Genomic DNA, 18356 nt, shown 5'->3' on the forward strand with positions numbered 1-18356 from the left:
GAGCCAGGAAAAAGAACTGTAAAACACAACAACAAAAACAGAAAGACCACCGTTAAAGAGAGGGCACTGCACCAGTCACGCATTACATGTGGAGTGGCTCATTCACATCAGTTACCTTCTCTCATATCACTAATAATACAAGTGTGCAAAAGCATCATCATCATCATCATCATCTGACTGTCCAATCACGCGGTGAGAGTCTGTATTTCAGATTGTAATAACTACAGACCAGTTTTAATGGCAAATGGTATAACAGCTAAACAATTTAAACATCAGAATCTGTTGGAATGAAAGAGGAAGAAGACACAGGAGCTCGTTTGGGAATTGTATCGTCTCCTGCACAGTTAAGGTGCAGTCTGACCATTAAATGACGCAGTGCTTCTGACAATCATTTCCAATTAATGTGACATCATTCAGAGCTAAGACACCTGATAAAGGCACAGCATTTTTGGAATCACAATCTTTAGATAGGAAGTAGCAGAATCGATTGACTGCAGATATTGTTTTTCAATGCTAAACTGAAATGCAATTATTGTTGTTGTTCATTTTAAATGCATGATGCATCTGAAGAAGAGAATGAGAGAAAGAGAACAGAGAGAGCAGATAAAAACTGGAGAGAGAGAAGGGGGGGGGGGGCTTGAAATGCTTGCTGGCCTTTTTGTAACTTTCTACAATCCCCCTGTTGGCAGGCAGAAGACCACTTTCAGCCATCAAGGAGCGGGCTCTGCTTTTGCCTTCTCCACTACAAAAATCACACACACACAAATAACAGAGAGAAGTTTAATAGACGATACGTCTGGTGTGGGAGGAGAGAGAAAATAAATTATTTCAAAGACATGGTTATGCTTTTAGCACAAATACTTCATCTGTCTTCTGGGAAGCCTCTGGCCCCGCGTGGCTCTCTGTCCAGGGACCCTACAACAGACCTTTGATAGACTTGAGTTATGCTGAAAGAGACGATGACCAGTGAAGCAAGGCCACTGACCCCATCTACTGGGTGTGTTCTTGTCAGTTCCACGTTAACAAGCAGTCCATGCAACTGATCCTACGCAGCGGTTTATTTTGCCTACTTTCTTATAGTGTACCAAAGGTCTTTAAGAAGAACCCAGCTAGATCACTTTATTAAAATCTGGACCTGGAATCTGAGGAGGAGTGGCACAGATCCAGTATTGGGAGAGTGACGCTCCCTCAACACACCCCAAGATGGAAAGGGGAGAGAAATGAAAATACGACCCTGCTGGTTAATTTGCCAGCAGTCTTCAAATTAAGATGGCAGAGGACTCCTTCCAGCCTCAGTGCTTTGGGATGGCCTCACTCTCCCAACAGTCAGGTCATATAAGAAAGGTTCACAACAGACACACAACAAAGTATATTGCACACCAACCTTCAGCAAAGGGAACAACTATCAGTGCGCGGTCCACAAACACTGTGTTGGTCAGATGTTGAGACACTCCCACAGATTCTGCCTCACGAAACTTCACAAAGCATACCCGCGACGTTACTGGTAGCGGAGATTCGCTGCAAAAAAATACATACAGGAGACAGATGTTACTGAAAGACCCTCTGCCATATTTTTCTAAAATGGACACAAACTTGATTTTGTTCAAGGAACAAATTATCACACCAGGTAGAGGAGCTTATATGAATTTCAATTACGGGCCGTATCGAAATACAAAAACAAGTAAGACGAAAATGAATTTTAGATTTGATGTGAGGGTACTAGCCACTGATATCGATGGAAATATTAGCTAGTTAAATGAATGTACAGGTTAGCCAATTTACGACATCAGTAGCTAAGGTAGTTCCAGCGATTTAACAATAGCTGTGATAACTAACGATAGCCAACCATCATCACCGCAGAAGTGATTATGTGTGATCTTTCTCACGCGTATTAGCCATGCAATGATTTCTTTATTGGCATTTCCTATGTAAAATCTGGCCAAATCTAGTTTTAAAACGGCTAAAATGAACAACCTAGCTCATTCAGTAGGCTATAGGAAGGAAGTCCAGCGCGTACTAACCTACATTAGCTTACGTTAACTAGCTAGCTCAAAAAACATTTATCTGCACTGTTCGCTAGCTGCTAGCTTAGCTAGAGGGAGAGCACGCTCTCTGAAATGGTACTTAGCTGACTGAGTGGCTATGCAACGCAGAAGCTAACAATTCAATCCAACTGTGTTGACTCTCGGCTCTAATCCCAAATACAAATATTCTCTGATCAACAATACTACATGGGTTCTGTCCTTGTCTATCGTCAAGAAAATGTCCCACAAATCAGGCCTAGTGGTGCTTGTATTCACGTTAGCTAGCTAGGTTACCATGAGCTAGCGAACATATCACGTTAGCTAGCGCAAACTGTTCAAACAGATGGGCAAGGCGATGTATTTATCGGATGAAGTTGTGTTCGCTACCATATTTATACAGCAATATAACTCCGCACCATGCCCTAACAGTTAGTATACCATTGTTGGCTTTCGTTAAGAACACTTACTCAGGCGGAAACAATTTCAGCTCCTCAATGGTTCCAAGGAATCCGAACAGCGTCCGCATCTGCTCCGATGTTGTACTTGGTGACACGTTGGTCACTTGAACTACGTTTGTACTGCAATTCATTGTGAAATATATCGATTAAAAACAACAAAAGGAAAAATATAGCAGTTATACTGTGGTCTCAGTATCGAAGTTTACAATTTGATGCTGATAGTTTGTTAAGTCAACATAAATTTCCTCTACGCTTCGCCGCCATGACACAACCACAGTTCGTTGTCCCTTTCTTGCTTGCGCACATGCGCAGTATTACTATGCAGAGATCCCGCCAGGCAGCAATCGACGTACATTAGAATAATGAAAAGGTCAACGGATATGCTGTAAAGTAAAAAAATAAATACATTAAAAAAATGTATCGGGTAGCCTACTCCACTACTTTCAAAGCCTATTCCTAAAATGAGACAAATCCGGATTTACTTATGCGACGATGGGCTATTTTCTGATGAATGTAAATAACTATTTCAAGTTGTGGGTTCTATTTATCCCATGTGAGAATTGTCAGGGTTTCAATATCTGTTAGACAAAATGCAAGAAATACACTGACTTCCTCTGCTCCAGTGTGCGTATTAATGTAAAAAGGGACTAACATATTTTGGTCCATTTGATTAGTCACTATAAATCATTAAACATGTATCAAGGCACCCTGTATTATGGTGTTACATGGATGCCATAATATGTTTGGGTTTAGAAAGAAGAAGGGCAATAACAATGATAAAGTATTGGCTTATTTTTTTCTTCTTCTGTATTTTGCTTAAAAGAGCTGTAATCCCAACAGTAGGTACAAATACGCACACATTAAGAAAAACGTTCAAGGTTTATTTTGACAGACAACTTATATCACTAGGGAAGTCCTTTTAATGTCTTCGGTATTACATTATAAGAAAGGACAGAAAATGAATCAGAAGATCAGCACAAAGTCCATGCAATATGTGACTGTTTGAACGGACATTTTGTAATTTATTACACAAGCCTCAAGTTCGGAGTCGAATAGTACACTTACCGTTATCTACAAAACTGTGACATTCATGTCTAAAACAATAACGGATATTATGTAATAAACTGCAATCTAACTCGTATTTGAAGTATTTCTGTTTCCAAATCAGCCAAATTCAAGGCTGAAGTGTGCAATATTTGTAATAATAAAATGACAGTCACACATAGGGGAGGGGAGGGAAGTGGGAAAAGCACCACACCCACTGATTTTTTATTTATTCTGAAGTGCTGTAGGAATCAGATGTGACCTAAATGTCACTTGTCCAGCATTTCATTTGACTTGCATTGGAGTTTGAATTGGATGATTGGATGTGACTTAACTGAACACAGCAATATTATATTTCTGTGAAAACAATGTCAGGGTAATCTGAACTTTGAAAGAAGCAAGGGCCAGAACAACTTTGAAGGGAAAGGGGTAAAAGAGCGTTAGGGGGACCTGAAAGAGGACTTGCCCAGTCAGGATGTCCCTTTTGAGAGATGTCAGCCCAAGGCTGTGGAGTATCAGGAGCTCTGAGCAAGTGGCTCTGGCAAAAAGAGCTGCACAGATCACAACAGAGCTTCAACAGGTAAGCCAGGTCTTTGTGTGAAAACACAATTGTGAGAACTAGTCATTTTGACATTTACATTTTGACATGGTTTGTCTATCAGGGTTTTAATTTTTTTTTTTACCTTTTAGGGAGTGAAAAAGCCTTACAAGAATGTAATTGATGTTTCTTGGGGTGACCCACACAGAGGAGGACTAAAGCCCTTGACTTTTGTCCGTCAGGTAAACTTCTGAAATATGCTTGAATTGCCTTTGTTCTTACCTAAGAAAGATAACCCCCATCCTTGTACTTTCTATTTGATAAAACTGACATTTGGTATAGTATGTTGTTCCATGTCTGAATTGCTTATCAAATAACTGGGATTCAGTAGTAACTAACTTAAATATCTTAATATTGCATATGTAGTTTTTCATTCCTGTCTCTGCTCCTGAGTGTGCTTAGACTATTACTTTTCAGCCACTTGCTGTGTCTGGGTCTTGGTTTTACATTAGCTTTAAGTCAGCTAGTATGTTTACTTTACTGGACATAACAGTGTCCTTTGAGCCTGCCTGTCTGTTTGTCAGTCTGCTCTGCCTGGCTATGTGAAGATGAAAATTGCTCTTATATGTCAGGCAGTTTGTCAGACTTGGTCAAATATGAAGTCAGTGCCCCCTGTGTCCAATAGTCTATTATTTCATTAAACTAAATTTGCATTGGTCCGACTCGGCCCGGCACATTGTCTCTAATATCACCTTCTGTTTCTCACACTCTGTGTGGTGTTCTAGGTTGTTGCTACCTGTTTGTACCCCTCTTTGCTAAACAGTGAGGCACTGCCAGTTGATGTGCAACAGAGAGCCAAGAGCTTGTTAGGGCAGTGTGACGGCGGAAGTGTGGGTAAGAATCAACGAGCCTGTTCAAAAGACCTGTTACATTTTCACAGTGTATATTCTTTTTAACTTACTGATCTATGATGTCTGACTGTTGTTCTGTGTGTATTGACAGGGTCATACACCACTACTCGTGGAATCCCTAAAATTGTACAGAGTGTGTCTGAATTCATTTCCCAGAGAGATGGGGGTGTGCAGTCCTCACCGGAGAACATTTTTATCACCTCTGGTTCTCAACGATCCCTTATGGTCAGCCTGAGTAATGATTTTCATGGAATGTATAATAGGGTTAGGCTATTACTACAGCTATCTATTATTGTATTGTGCTATCTATAATTCACTTTGAAAATAGTTGATGGTGCAACTGGTATTTAGATTTTTTTATGTACTCAGACCCATTGTCATTTTACAACCTGGGTGCACATGATGAACATCTTAGGACAATCCAGGCTTCATCGTGATAGCTGTGCTCTCAGTTACCATGTATTGCTATAATCATGTCTTCGTCTTAACTATGACTTTTTACATTCTGCTATCGCTAATGAATTGGTGACAAGCACCTTAATGTACCTTCATTAATCACATTCTCATTTGAATCTATATGATAGATGGTGCTGAAGCTGTTTGTCCAGAGTGAAGGCTTTACACAGACAGGTGTGCTAACACCTGTGCCCTCATACCCCTACTTTAACATGGCACTGTCAGCACTAGGAGGTACCATGGTGCCGTACCACCTGTGCGAGGAACAGGGCTGGAAATTAAAAGTGGAGGAGTTGCGCAGAGCCCTCCATGTTGCCAGGGGGCACTGCAATCCCATGGCACTTTATGTTATTAACCCTGGCAACCCAACAGGTAGGGAATGAAATGCAGTATTTGCAATACAAGTATTTATAATACAAGTATACGTATTAATGGTATATGCCCATGTAGTATAAGTGTTTGTAGATAATGCTATCATGCATTTTCTGCCTTAGCCTATATTTGTCTATCTCAAATAGATGATTCTTGGGTTAATGGTAAAAGTCGGTTATTAAAATTTGGCATGGATTGATCATATTTATATTGACAAAATGACCTATTTCCAAACAAAGTTATTTTTATTGAGCATGAACATGAACAATCATTATGTAAGGAATGATCCACAATGGGATGTGTATTTATGGGAAAATAACACACACCCAGTGTAGGCAAATTACGCCCAATTTGAACCTGGTAAAGTGTCAAATGTTGTTGCTTGGCTAGTATGGCTACATCATAGCCTAGTTGTTTGCCTCTGCCTATACCTACATAACCAAGTTTCCCTTTATTTTATTAGCTATTTTTCCACCTCTGATAGGTTGTCCTCTCGGGTAGGCCTACACAATGCACTAGCTGAACTAGAGCCTCCACTGATCTTCTCATGCGATCTCTATTTCAATTTTTGTTATTGTCAAAAATGTAGTAATACAGTAAATAGAAATGCAATGGTAATGGCTAATACATAAGTGCAGTCACCATCACCAGACAGGCTAGGTGAAAATGTGATGTACTCAAATCTAAACATATCTAAAGCAGTGGTTTTGATCATAGAATACCTTGCTTTTCTGCATCTGTAGATAGTTTATGGAGGACTATCCAAATAAAGTGTTCATAATCTGAGCATCTGTAGAAAGTGTGACCCATAAAACCTTTGATTTCATAAAAATTGTCGGGTTTACTAAAGCTATCTTTAGCAATATGACCTTTACCATTAACAGACATCTCCAAAGATAATTAAACCATCACAATATCTTTTTTGGTGTGTTTTTTCAACAGTATTCTACAGAAACGAAACTGCCTACCTATGAACACCTAACAGATGTGATTTCACATGCTATGACTGAGTTCATGTATGGTCACTTCTTACGTGTGATAAATGCGGAAATCGTGTGGCCTTCAAAATTGTAGAGCTACCGAACTTTTTTGTGCATAACATGAGGCACCCAAGTGGTAGAGATGGCTCTATGTGGTAGAATTCAGGACAGTTTTTTAAAACAGGATATGATATTTAAAAATTTGCTCTACCAAAAAATTAAGCTGAAAAAAAATTATATTTTCTATTTTGATGACAAATAGACAATGTATTAAAAAGTGACTGATGCAGTAAAGGAAAAGGAAAATGTCACCATAACAGAGTTAATACCTTTTCCAGGCTCTGGGTTTTAACTGCTGAGATCCATAACTCATGATTTAACTTTCACATCATGATCTCAGGGTCTCATGGGTCTCAAATGTTTTCTCCCTGTTCTTCTACAAGGTCATGTCCAGAGCAGGAAGTCTATCGAGGATGTGATTCGATTTGCTGCTGAGGAAAAGCTTTTTCTGCTGGCTGATGAGGTGATGGTTTTCCCATGTTGTGCAATCAGTAGGTGAGGTGATTTTAAACCTCAGTGTGGACAAGTCTAATTAATTTTTTAACCCTTCATGTATTCACCAACTCAATATATCTCTAGTGTGTCATGGGTAGATGTAATGAAATGTAGAGAATAAGGAAAAGACGTTGGTGAACATTTTTATTTCAGGCAGAATGTGTATTTCTCATATTCTCTAGGTATACCAGGATAGTGTGCATGATCCAAGTTGTGAGTTTGTGTCTTATAAGAAAGTGCTTTTTGAAATGGGCCCACCATATTCCAACTCTGTTGAGCTGGCCTCCCTCAACTCCATCTCTAAAGGATACTTTGGCGAGTAAGTGTTCAACTGCTTCTTAGAAATTCTTTACGACAGAATACTCCTGGCATTAGGTATAGGTTTAGATTCTCAGGCTCTTGTATTCCTTGTGCCCTGTAGCTAACTTTAGACTGGATGTGCTGTATGCCACAAAACCATAGTCCAATCCTGATCACCTGTCGATCATGTCGCAGGTCTGGTTTTCGTGGTGGCTATGTGGAGTTTGTGAATCTGGACCCTACAGTCGTGGGGTACGTGTACACCTGGTTTTCCTTGGACACCTGTTCAGCAGTCCTAGGGCAGATCACTCTGGATATTATGGCTCATCCACCAGAGGCTGGAGATCCTTCCTACCCAACATTCTCTGAGGTCAGGAGCTGGAGCACATGGCAACATATTTGTTTACTGAATACAATTTTCTTATGTAATTGATGAGATGTTTAATATTATTTGAGGGCCTTAGATGGAATCACATTTTGAATAGTGATCATAATGCTTTTACACAGGCTTAATCTGTGCTTGGTCTGACTATCATTTTAACCATTTCTATCAGGAAATCAGAAGCATAAAGGATACACTGGCCAGTAATGTGCACAGGGTCCAAGATGTGCTTGGTGACCTTCCTGGGATCAGTTGCCAGCCAATCAAAGGGGGCATGTTTGCTTTCCCTCAGCTCCATCTCCCGCCATGTGTAGTACAGCAGGCTAAGGTGAGAAAAGACATTTTGTCAGCACACCTTCTTATTCTAAGACAAAACTACTTTAATGTCAACACAAAAAATTGAATGGGTGGTAACTGAATCTTCTCAACTCAAATGAAAACAGACTTACATGTTTTTTTTCACTATTGTAGGATTTTGCAGTAACTCTCTGATCTAAATCATATTCATACTATCACAATTATATGGTGATCATCTCAAATACACACCAATAATTACATTTTCATTTCTCATGTTGGTGGTTTTAATCCTGCTCAGGAGGCTGGTATGAAGCCTGATGTGCTCTACTCTAGTCTTCTTCTGGAGGAGACAGGGTTGAGTGTGGGAGCAGGCTGTGAGCATGGGCAGAGAGAGGGGACCCACCACATCAGGTAGACTCCTCAAAGACCAGTCTCATAGAAACCGGTTAGCTTTAGCATGGACTGTGTATGAGATGAGCAGCGCCCTTCAATTTATTTTCTTAAACCAATTAATAAGAAGCCAAAATGCAGGTAAAATTCACCTAGCTACTATAAAAGATGTGGCTTTGAAGATCATCACTTGTTAGATCAAAAAAAAATCTAAGACCAAGTTGCCATTACTTCAGACATATGCATATGCCATTACTTCCTGATCAAACGCTCTGCTCCCTAAGGGGCCAATTTATGAAATCCTTGTTCCTTCAATCTCCTAGATTGTGCATTGCAACCCCAGAGGATAACATGGAGGATGTGCTGAACAGACTGTCTACTTTCCACCTCAGGTTCATGAGCCGGCTCTCCTGACCAGTCTGAGGACAGTGCTCCTGCAATACTACATTCTTAGACTAGTATTTGCAAAGGGGAGCATTGAGATGGCCTATTCATTGATCTTATGGGTTGCTTCTTCTAGAGTGCCAAATCTGTTTAATCTGAAAGGTTAAAAAATTTCAATCCAGTCTACCTTCCAACACCCAAGAACCTTTAACTCATTAAAAGAATAAAGAACACCTTTTAGGATTTATGGAAATATCTTTATGGTATTGGTTTCAACATCAAATATTTACATATTTAACAATTTTACATAAATAATCTTTAGTTTAAGTTAAATAATAACTCGGTGCCATGCATTTATTCATGCAAAATGCTGGACTCCAAAGACACTATGGCAAAACCATCATATCTAACATGACTTGACACTCTTCAAAAAAAGAAGGTTTAGCCACTTAATCCATTTCACATTTAGCATAAAGCCAAATGCACCGTTTCAAAAACTCATGTGGTAAAGGTTCTCCCTGTAAAACTGAGACACTGCATCTCCACAAACAATGACACAATTAGACATGAACCCACACACAGAAATACCATTTATGTGATTTTGGATTCATTTTCTGTGGTAAGATTAAGAGTGGTCACATTGAGAACAAAACATGAGGAGGAACCTCAATAAAATATATCCCTCACCGACCAAATGCAGTCACCTCAATAAATCATAGGTCTGTGTGCACACCATTTAGCTTGGCTTCAAATGAGTTCTGAGTGTCCTGCATTGTACGTTGAGTAAATAAAAGAACATTCATGTTGAGATGCCTTCGCAGCAGCAGGTCTGTGGTGCTCTGCTGGTGTTCACTCCGCATAACTGGGGCCCTCATCACCCTGCTGGCTTGTGTTGTTCAGAAGGTCCACAAGCAGGGAGAGGAGCTCTGTGTCCTGAGAACTGCCAGTCTCGGGATCGGGACGCAGGTTCCGATGCATCATGGCCTGCAGGGACGTGCGCAACTCCCACAGCAAGTTCCACGTGTCCGTAGACAGTTCCCAGCGCACGAAAGGACGTTCAAGCAGGGACACCTCAACACGGTCACCAGTAACTGATAGAGAAAGAAGAGGACACAGAAGTCATGCTAAAAATCATACTTAACACCACACAAGTAAAACTCTGAAACCTGCTAAACACAAGACGTAATCAGCAGGGTGGATGGAAAAGCAAGTGATAATGCAGTGGTTGCTGATTTAGCTGTATAGTTTAGTTTTATACTCCTTAATCCTTCTCCTCCGTGGGAGTGTCGTGGTTTTAATGGCATTCGCTAATAGCCAGCTGGTTTACCTCTCTCTGTGAGGTCGCAGTCCGTCATCAGGAGCAGGGCTAGTGGATGGACTAAGGATGAGTCCCTGATGAACACCTGCCCATTTGACTGGACCGCACTGTAGAACGTCATCCAGCGGCTAGGAAGCTGGGTTTTACCTCTGAATGCAAAAAGAAAGCACAAACACACACAGAAGGTTTCTTTCACTTCATTCTACATCATCCCTTTACTTATATGAAAGCCTTTGGCCTATTGGTTGTTACCTGTTGACGGTCGACCGGTGCATTAACACTGGGCCAGTGTTGGTGCGGTAGGAGATGCCGTCAGGCCGAAATCTACCTTTGTTGACAATGCCTCTCTTCACCTGAATAGACATAAAAGCAAAATGGCCACAAATAGTCAGTCAATGCTTGCTAAAAATGCGGCTACAACATGCATGTTCAGAATGCATTCCAACTGGTCTTTCATGTACGTGTTCATAGTGCACACCTACGATGGGGGTGAACGTACCTGTATGAGGTTTGGGTAGAGACCAGCCATCAGCACAGCTTTGAGCAGCTCGTCCTCTTGGCTGAACTGGTTGTAGGTGGAGGTGGGACGAAGGCAGTCATTGGGGTTGGACACCAGTTCAGCCTCGTAGAAGTTATCACTGAACTGACGAGCCAGGCCTACACAGGGAAGATCAGCCAGTCAAAACCACGAAACCCTCAACCATTCGAATCAAACCTTGTACTTTCAACCAGACTACCAGCAGAATCATTATAAACCATCGGTAGTTCAGGTGACCATGGAGGGCCTCACCCTGAATGAAGCGCAGGCCGGCCCCAGACAGACTGTACTGGTACATGTACTCATTCTTCGTTTCCCTGTCCGGTCCTTCCCTCCAGCCCTGCACGGCACGGCTGAAGACCAAGAAGTCACTGCCGGTGGAGCCTCCCAGCTCCTCTTTGGCCTGCACAGAGACAGGGAGAGGAAAAAGATATTGTTCCATGAAAACTCAGTAATTACATATCTATTCCTATTATATTCCTAATATTCCAAACCTATTCAGTGCATTGATACTGGCATGTCAAGAGAGAACAGGTAAGTTATGGCTATGCCCATGGCTATATCATTATAAAATTGACTGGAATAGATGCAGGAGAATTGATCTGACCTTGTGGATGAGGCCTCTGTTCTCCATGCTGTTGTGGAAGGGGTCTCGGGTCAGGCAGGCAGCCACTGAGATGAGGGGGGAGGCACAGCGGAAGAGAGCAGCCAGTACCAGAACCTTCCCCAGGCGCGGGTCACACGACATGCAGGACACTCGCTTTCCCAGAGGGGTCAGACACTCCAATTTGTCCAGCACGCCTGAGAGCAGATCAATGTGGTCAATAGCACTCACACACAACACCACAGGCTTCAAGTGTTTGACACCATTCGCAGAGCACGCAATCCACACCAATGAGATAAAGTATCCAAGATATTTATAAATTCACACATTTAACAAAATGTTTCAAGGGTAGAATCAAGCAGGGTTACCAAGTTCCTGCAAGACCCTCACGGCATCCTCAATGAGAGCACGATCCGGAGAATCCAGCACCTGAGATAAAAAATCTACTGCCTGGAAGAGGGAAAAAATAAATAAAAAAATACAGCCTTCATTTGTATGAGTAACCCAGTAGAAACAGTACTGTGTGTCTATACGCACAGAGGGAGCGGAGGAAGAAAGAGCTCACCTTGCTCTGTGGGCTGTGAATCTTGGCCTGGAGCACCAGACTCTCCAGCGGGGTGCGCAGGATCTCCGGGACGGGGAACACGATCATGGAGTCCAGGCGTGTACGGGGGAACAGGTGGTAAGAATGCCCAGGCTGACACCTTCCCGCTCTGCCTTTACGCTGGGTGACGTTAGACCGTGACACCCAGACTGTGTCCAGACAGGAGACCTATGGTGTAGAGAACAAAACGGTCTTAAATCTTCAAACCAAGAATGCATTTTATGTATGCATGTAATATATAATATATATATAAATCTTCAACAAAGCCATAGAACAAGAGCCTATTTCACATCTAATTGCATTCATGCTTACTACTCAGGAAACCTGCCAGTAATGTAGAATGCACTACAGTCATAATGAGTTCAAGCGTTTCACCTTTGTCTTGGGGTCGTAGTTCGTCTCCTTCTGGGATCCGACATCCACCACATGAACAATATCATCTATGGTGATTGACGTCTCAGCGATGTTGGTGGCCAGGACAATCTTGCGCTGGCCCTCCGGGGGGCGCTGAAACACAGTCTGCTGGTCTGCCACAGACATGCTAGAGTGCACTGACAGAAGAGGGGACAGGTGTGTTTTTTTTTTCCCCAGGTGAAAGTTGAATACAATGACAGACAAACTAGCATTTAAGCATAGCCCACATTTGAACTCTTAAAACAAAGTCACCCTTAGTGACTCAAAGTGATGTCTTAACTACAGTAGAATACAGATACATTAGAACGGGGGATATTTGGATGGATAGAGAGACTAAGACAGGACACCTTCATCACATGCATGCCCCCATGTCAGTCAGTCAGTCAGTCAGGCTCCACAGACACACAAACAAGACTCTTACATGGCAGGATCATTTGAGAGCCCGATCTGAACGCTGTGGTCTCCTCCAGCCTCTGCTGCACAGCTTTAATGTCCTGCCACCCAGGCAGGAAACACAACACAGCGCCTGCAACAGCACACAGGAGCAGCTTTATACAATGGGAATGCGGAAGCAATTTTGACTGTATGTAACTTTTGATCCATGTCTATATGGAAGAGAGAACTGCATTCACATAATATTTTTGTTGCACTTATTTTGTGTGTGTGTGTGTGTGTGTGTGTGTGTGTGTGTGTGTGTGTGTTATAGGAGTACCTGGCTCCCCTGTTGTATGAATGTGGTTGATGACATCAGCAACCATATTGAGGTCTGGAGTGGCATCATCAACATCCTCTCCTTTCTGTAGATGGTAAATAGAGCAGAGATAAGGGGACAAGAGACTGAACATTCTTCACAAATATCTCAAAACAGTAGAGACAACTCCTAAACAACCAGGTTTGGGGGGGTAACTAGTTACATATAACAAAGTTACATAATTTGTAGGAGCCGCATTTAAGTTTTTTGTATTTGGAATGATTTATTGATTTTATCGCGAGTGTGCGCCCTCTATAGGTGGTGACGGTGCCACCCTTGAAATGGCTGCCAGACACGCATGACGGGGAGAAGGCGGGCGCAAATATCGTCATTGACCTCAGTGCTGAGGTCGTGAACCACGCTGTCTCCGTTTGGGCCTGTTCAGCTTGTTGCAGCCTTTAGTTATTTGGACTTTAAAACTGCAATTGCATCCTTACTTTTGTGACAATTTTTCTATAATAAAACGGGCAACATTGGATGGTCAAACTCCCTTTGCATTGGATTATTGGACAGAACTGCGAGTCTTGACATTGCTTCTCCTGCTTTCTCCATGGTGGTAAAATCAATTAGGACATAGGAATAGGATCTAGGGGTTTAAAGGAAAAAACTCAACTGTTTTTGCCACTACATAATTGAATTACAATTACTAAATGTATGTATTCACAAATATCTGGGTTACATCTGAAAATATTATTTTCTGTAAAAAGCTTTCATTGTGTTGCTTTCCATCTTTTTGCCATCTAGACAAACTCCATTCAATGCCAATCAAAAAGTTATCAAAAGTAATTAGTTAAATTACTTTGATGAAGTAATTCAAATAGTTTCATTACTTATTACATTTTAACCGGGTAGCTAGTAATCTTTAACCTATAACATTTCAAAACCTTCCCAACCCTGTTTAGTGGTAATGTTTCCTATGTCACATTCATACTGTTCATGCTGGGAATGTTTGCATCTCATATAAACAGAAATCAAATCACCTTTAGAAGAACAGACATTTCAAACAGTATAAGATGCTTTGGACTCATTTCACTCATTTCAAGACTCACTCGTGCCCTGTCCTGCGGGACAGATTTCCGCGGACGCCGCCCCATCTCCCTCAGCACCTCCTCCAGGTACCTCTCCCGCACTGGGTGCATGAAGCCGGGCACGTGCACCACGGGGCAGCCCCCGAAGTACTCCACCAGGCGCTGGGTGTCTCCGGTGGCGCTCATGAGCACGATGTGCAGCTGGGGGTTCTGGGGAAGCAGTGAGCGCAGCAGCGCCAGCAGCAGGTCGGTGTTGACGTCGCGCTCGTGCACCTCGTCCACCACCACGTGACTGATGCCTTCCAGCGTGGGGTTGCTCTGCAGCTTCCTCAGCAGCACGCCCACCGTGAGGAAGAGCAGCGCCCCTCCGCTCGCCTTGGGGGGCTGTGACTGCAAACGCACCTGAGGACCAGAGGGGTGATGGGGAAACGGGGTGTTTGATGGGCGTAAGTTACTCAGTAGCTGGTCCCGTGGTGCTAAGGCATGGGTAGGACAGGAGAACGTGTAATGCTGAGGTGCATAATTGAAGGTGAATTGGTGAAATTTGAAATACACACTGTGCCATTTGAACTGACTGCCTGATCACATATTCATGACTTGAGAGAAAAGGCAGAGATAGTCTTCCTAACTGAATGCAGTGTGGGTTAAAGCGGTTTCATCTAGTAGACTGGCTAGTACTGATGACGGATCTTTTGGTCTAGCACAGTAGGATGGCTGTCCCTCACCTGGAAGCCCACGCTGTGTTTGAGGTCGGGGCCCATCTCAAGGGCGACCCGCTGGGCCACAGACACAGCGCTGATTCGCCGTGGCTGCGTGACCAGGATGTTGCATCGCGCGCCCTCGCCAGCCCTTACGCGGCCCTCCAGCAGGAACCGCGGCACGCGTGTGGTCTTCCCGCACCCCGTCTCCCCGGCGAGCACCACCACACGGGCCCCCTCCACAGTCGACACCACCCGCTCTCGGTGAGCGTCCAAGGGCAGGCTCGTCCCCAGGCCGGTACCGGCACTCTCCCACTGCTCTAGCAGCCTGTCACTCAGACGCTGCTCCTCGGCAGGCTCCAGGGGGCGGTACGGCCGGCCTGTGATTGCATCCGAGAGAACATCCTCTTCCTCCTCTTCCTCATCCTCCTCCTCGTTGGCCTGTTGCCTTGCAGCACGCTCGTCTTCTTCAGCCCAAAGTTTCTGCATCTCAGTCTCAATGGGGTACTGGACACAAAGTTACGGTGTTACATGTAAATGCTCCACTGGGGCTTGCAATTTAAAACGAGACATTTCAATGACAACAACCGAGTTTGAACCAGCCAGACCTGAGTGAGGTACTCGCTCATCTTATCCTTCAGCTCCTTAGGGATCTCCAGGCTACAGGGCCGTCTCATTCTTTTCCCTGCCTCTTGCACCTCTTCCTTATGGTACTGGGCGTGGGTGAGAGGTTCATTGTTGTCATCAAGCAACCCCAGTTCCTGAACATAAAAAAACACACACACACACACACACACACACACACACACACACACACACACACACACACACACACACACACACACACACACACACACACACACACACACACACACACACACACACACACACACACACGGGATATAAACATAAAAAAATACGTCATAGATGAGCATATACTTTACAAACAACTCAGGTGGACTAATTTCCTGTACTAGCACTTGTTTGAGAATGTGTGCTTGAGGTATTCAAAGTCCCACTGAGAGCGAACCTTTAATCTGAGACAAGCCAGAGCAGAAGCTTTCTTCTCAGCTTCTATTTTTTTACGTCCACAAGCCTCAAATGTCACCTCCTCAGGCCAGTGCAGGGTCAGTTTAGACGTCTTAAACTTCCCGCCCACTGTGTGGTATTGAACAATATCCTGTGGAGAGAGAAGTTTGTATAAGGACAGTCGGACACAAAAAGTAGTACAGCAGAGGGATTACACACACTAATCCAGTAGTTCCCAAATCTGTCATGGCAGGTGAGAACAAATACATTGAGATGCTCATAAAGCCCTATTACCTGTTTTTTATTTGAATTCGTAGAGTTAAACATTTCATTTCATCAATCAGTAAAACACTTCTTATTTTATTTCATTAGAGGTCTTGTCTAAAATGAATCTGGCTGACTCAAATACCATTTTATGATCGGCTACGTCTCGTTCCATTCTTTGAATTGGTTCATGTTTGGCACATGTCTGTTGTATTAATAATTAGGCTAACTATCGCTTCTAACATATAGGCTAAACGGTAGGCTCTGATCATATTGTATTAGTACAAGGTAGGCTATAAACTCATCACTAAATAGGTTAATTACAGACTACTGTGCTGTAAGAGCACTGGCACTGGACCAGTAGTTGGTCGTTTAGGGTTCTCATTCTGTTTTTTTGCCCACAACCCGTACCCCCTTACTGTAACTCCGTGCCTCCCCTGGGGGGCCCACCCCACACTTTGGGAAACACTGCACTGATCAGAGAAATTAGTGTACAGATAATGGAGACTTACTCTGATTTTGTGAGGAGACAATGCCATCTGAATGACCTTCACCAGGAGCGCTCTTGGCTGAGAGAATGTTGACAGAGCTTCCAGAAGTCTTGGGTCATCCTCTGGTATCCTAAAGAATATATAATATAATTTCTAACAATTCCTACAGCACATATTTTCACTCAAAAACTAGGAAATCAACCTCTCTTACTTAGGGACAGGAATAGACCTTTTCGTCCTGCTCTGGGGTCTCTCAAGAAATTCAGTTGGATACGGCGGGGCTGCATACTCCTCATCCTCATCCCGCCACCCAGTCATAGGAGAAAGTTGTCCCTGGCCCTTCTTCCTCTTGGGAATGTTGTCTGGTTCCAAGACACCCAGTTCCTACAAAGAGAGGGGATTCTGAGTGGCAGCAACAGAAGAAATACTCCCAGTTTCACACAACTTCACAGCTTCTCTCACAGCACTGGATGGGGAATGGTGGTGGTGCCAGTGCCACTGGCAGTACTTGCCTTCAGCTTCTGACAAGCTGCTGCTGCAGCATAGCGCTCTGCTAGCACCTTCCTGGAGCCAAAGCCCACAGCCTCGATCCTTTGGGGCCACATCACCGTCACAGTGGCCCTCTTTAAACAGACAAGAAATGGACAGTGATTTGTCTAGACACAAACTGAATGTGTGGCCTTCATATAGCCTTTCCACGAGTCTACATATTCATTTTTTTAGACACACACACAAATTGAAAACTCTGGGGTAGATGGGTGTTTTGGGTCTGACCTTGACATCTCCATCGGTGCAGTTGTACTGGATGAGATGAGAAAGATCTGATATCCCTAGAGAACGGGCCAAGGTACGATAAAGGAGATCTTTTGGTTCTGGATACTCATTCAAAAGGCTGGGATGACCTGGGCACGGAAACACAAGATTAACGTTACTCTTTCTGGTCACATCGTTGTTACTATGCGACAGACCACCTGCATCCCAGCATATGCATGACCTTCCCCGCAGCCCAGCCAGTGGCTTACAGGACAGTAAACGCCTGGATAGCTATCTACCATGAAGTTAAATAGCAGAAGCGCAGAAAGCAGAAAACCGACATCATTTCAGCTGCACATCCACTGCTATTTAAGTGTCTATGGATGCTCTGACCATTTAGAATCCAGACTGAAGGGGGACGTTAGCTAACTACAACTCCTAGTTCTCAAATGTTCAGAAGATGTCAAACCGCACCTTTTGTTGTTTCGGCTGTTCCTTCGCTATCACCAGCTAGCCCTACTTTGGTCCTGTATTGACTGGCCCAGGTACAATTTATTCCCACTCTATTCCCTGTTTCAAACGATTTAATTCCAAGGTTGCACAACGCACGGAGCCTCACGAGTGAAACACCGGGCAGCGCCATGTTTGGTTTAATGTGCGCAGGGCTGTCAGGGCTTCCTTGTTGTTCCTTGTTGATGCAGACGGTTCCTATTGAATACCTTGAGCGCCATCTGTTGGGTCGGAATTTGGCTGTAACTTTTGAAAATTCGCAG

The 18356-nt window shown here is 43.3% G+C and overlaps 2 protein-coding genes across 2 annotated transcripts; one reads left to right on the plus strand and one right to left on the minus strand.

Moving 5' to 3' along the window:
- The first annotated feature begins 3765 nt into the window (after positions 1–3765).
- On the plus strand, positions 3766–9334 carry LOC122130863 (alanine aminotransferase 2-like). The gene is made up of 11 exons (XM_042705684.1): positions 3766–4106; positions 4217–4306; positions 4850–4958; positions 5067–5200; positions 5560–5803; positions 7227–7306; positions 7521–7657; positions 7834–8008; positions 8193–8348; positions 8616–8728; positions 9031–9334. Exons 1-11 carry the CDS (start codon positions 4002–4004, stop codon positions 9119–9121), a joined length of 1434 nt encoding a protein of 477 aa, XP_042561618.1. The 5' UTR covers positions 3766–4001; the 3' UTR covers positions 9122–9334.
- Positions 9327–18256, minus strand: dhx30 (DEAH (Asp-Glu-Ala-His) box helicase 30). The gene is made up of 20 exons (XM_042705683.1): positions 18058–18256; positions 17605–17732; positions 17343–17453; positions 17042–17214; positions 16852–16960; positions 16077–16226; positions 15655–15807; positions 15074–15553; positions 14370–14750; positions 13282–13366; positions 12991–13095; positions 12531–12706; positions 12117–12323; positions 11920–12001; positions 11555–11748; positions 11200–11350; positions 10909–11066; positions 10662–10762; positions 10419–10558; positions 9327–10182 (listed from the first exon to the last, which is right to left on the minus strand). Exons 1-20 carry the CDS (start codon positions 18224–18226, stop codon positions 9941–9943), a joined length of 3495 nt encoding a protein of 1164 aa, XP_042561617.1. The 5' UTR covers positions 18227–18256; the 3' UTR covers positions 9327–9940.
- Between the last annotated feature and the right edge of the window lie 100 nt (positions 18257–18356).

This window comes from Clupea harengus, unplaced genomic scaffold, assembly GCF_900700415.2.
Source record: "Clupea harengus unplaced genomic scaffold, Ch_v2.0.2, whole genome shotgun sequence".
Taxonomy (NCBI): domain Eukaryota; kingdom Metazoa; phylum Chordata; class Actinopteri; order Clupeiformes; family Clupeidae; genus Clupea; species Clupea harengus.

Bases quoted from the DNA above. Each gene is read 5' to 3' on its own strand.
- LOC122130863 (XM_042705684.1), top strand. From the start codon at position 4,002: ATGTCCCTTTTGAGAGATGTCAGCCCAAGGCTGTGGAGTATCAGGAGC. The intron at 7,307-7,520 runs GTGATGGTTTTC...CATATTCTCTAG, and splicing joins TTTTTCTGCTGGCTGATGAG to GTATACCAGGATAGTGTGCA. The intron at 8,349-8,615 runs GTGAGAAAAGAC...AATCCTGCTCAG, and splicing joins GTGTAGTACAGCAGGCTAAG to GAGGCTGGTATGAAGCCTGA.
- dhx30 (XM_042705683.1), bottom strand. From the start codon at position 18,226: ATGGCGCTGCCCGGTGTTTCACTCGTGAGGCTCCGTGCGTTGTGCAAC. The intron at 17,215-17,342 runs GCAAGTACTGCC...CTCTCTTTGTAG, and splicing joins CAGCTTGTCAGAAGCTGAAG to GAACTGGGTGTCTTGGAACC. The intron at 11,351-11,554 runs GTCAGATCAATT...GTCTCTGTGCAG, and splicing joins ACAGAGGCCTCATCCACAAG to GCCAAAGAGGAGCTGGGAGG.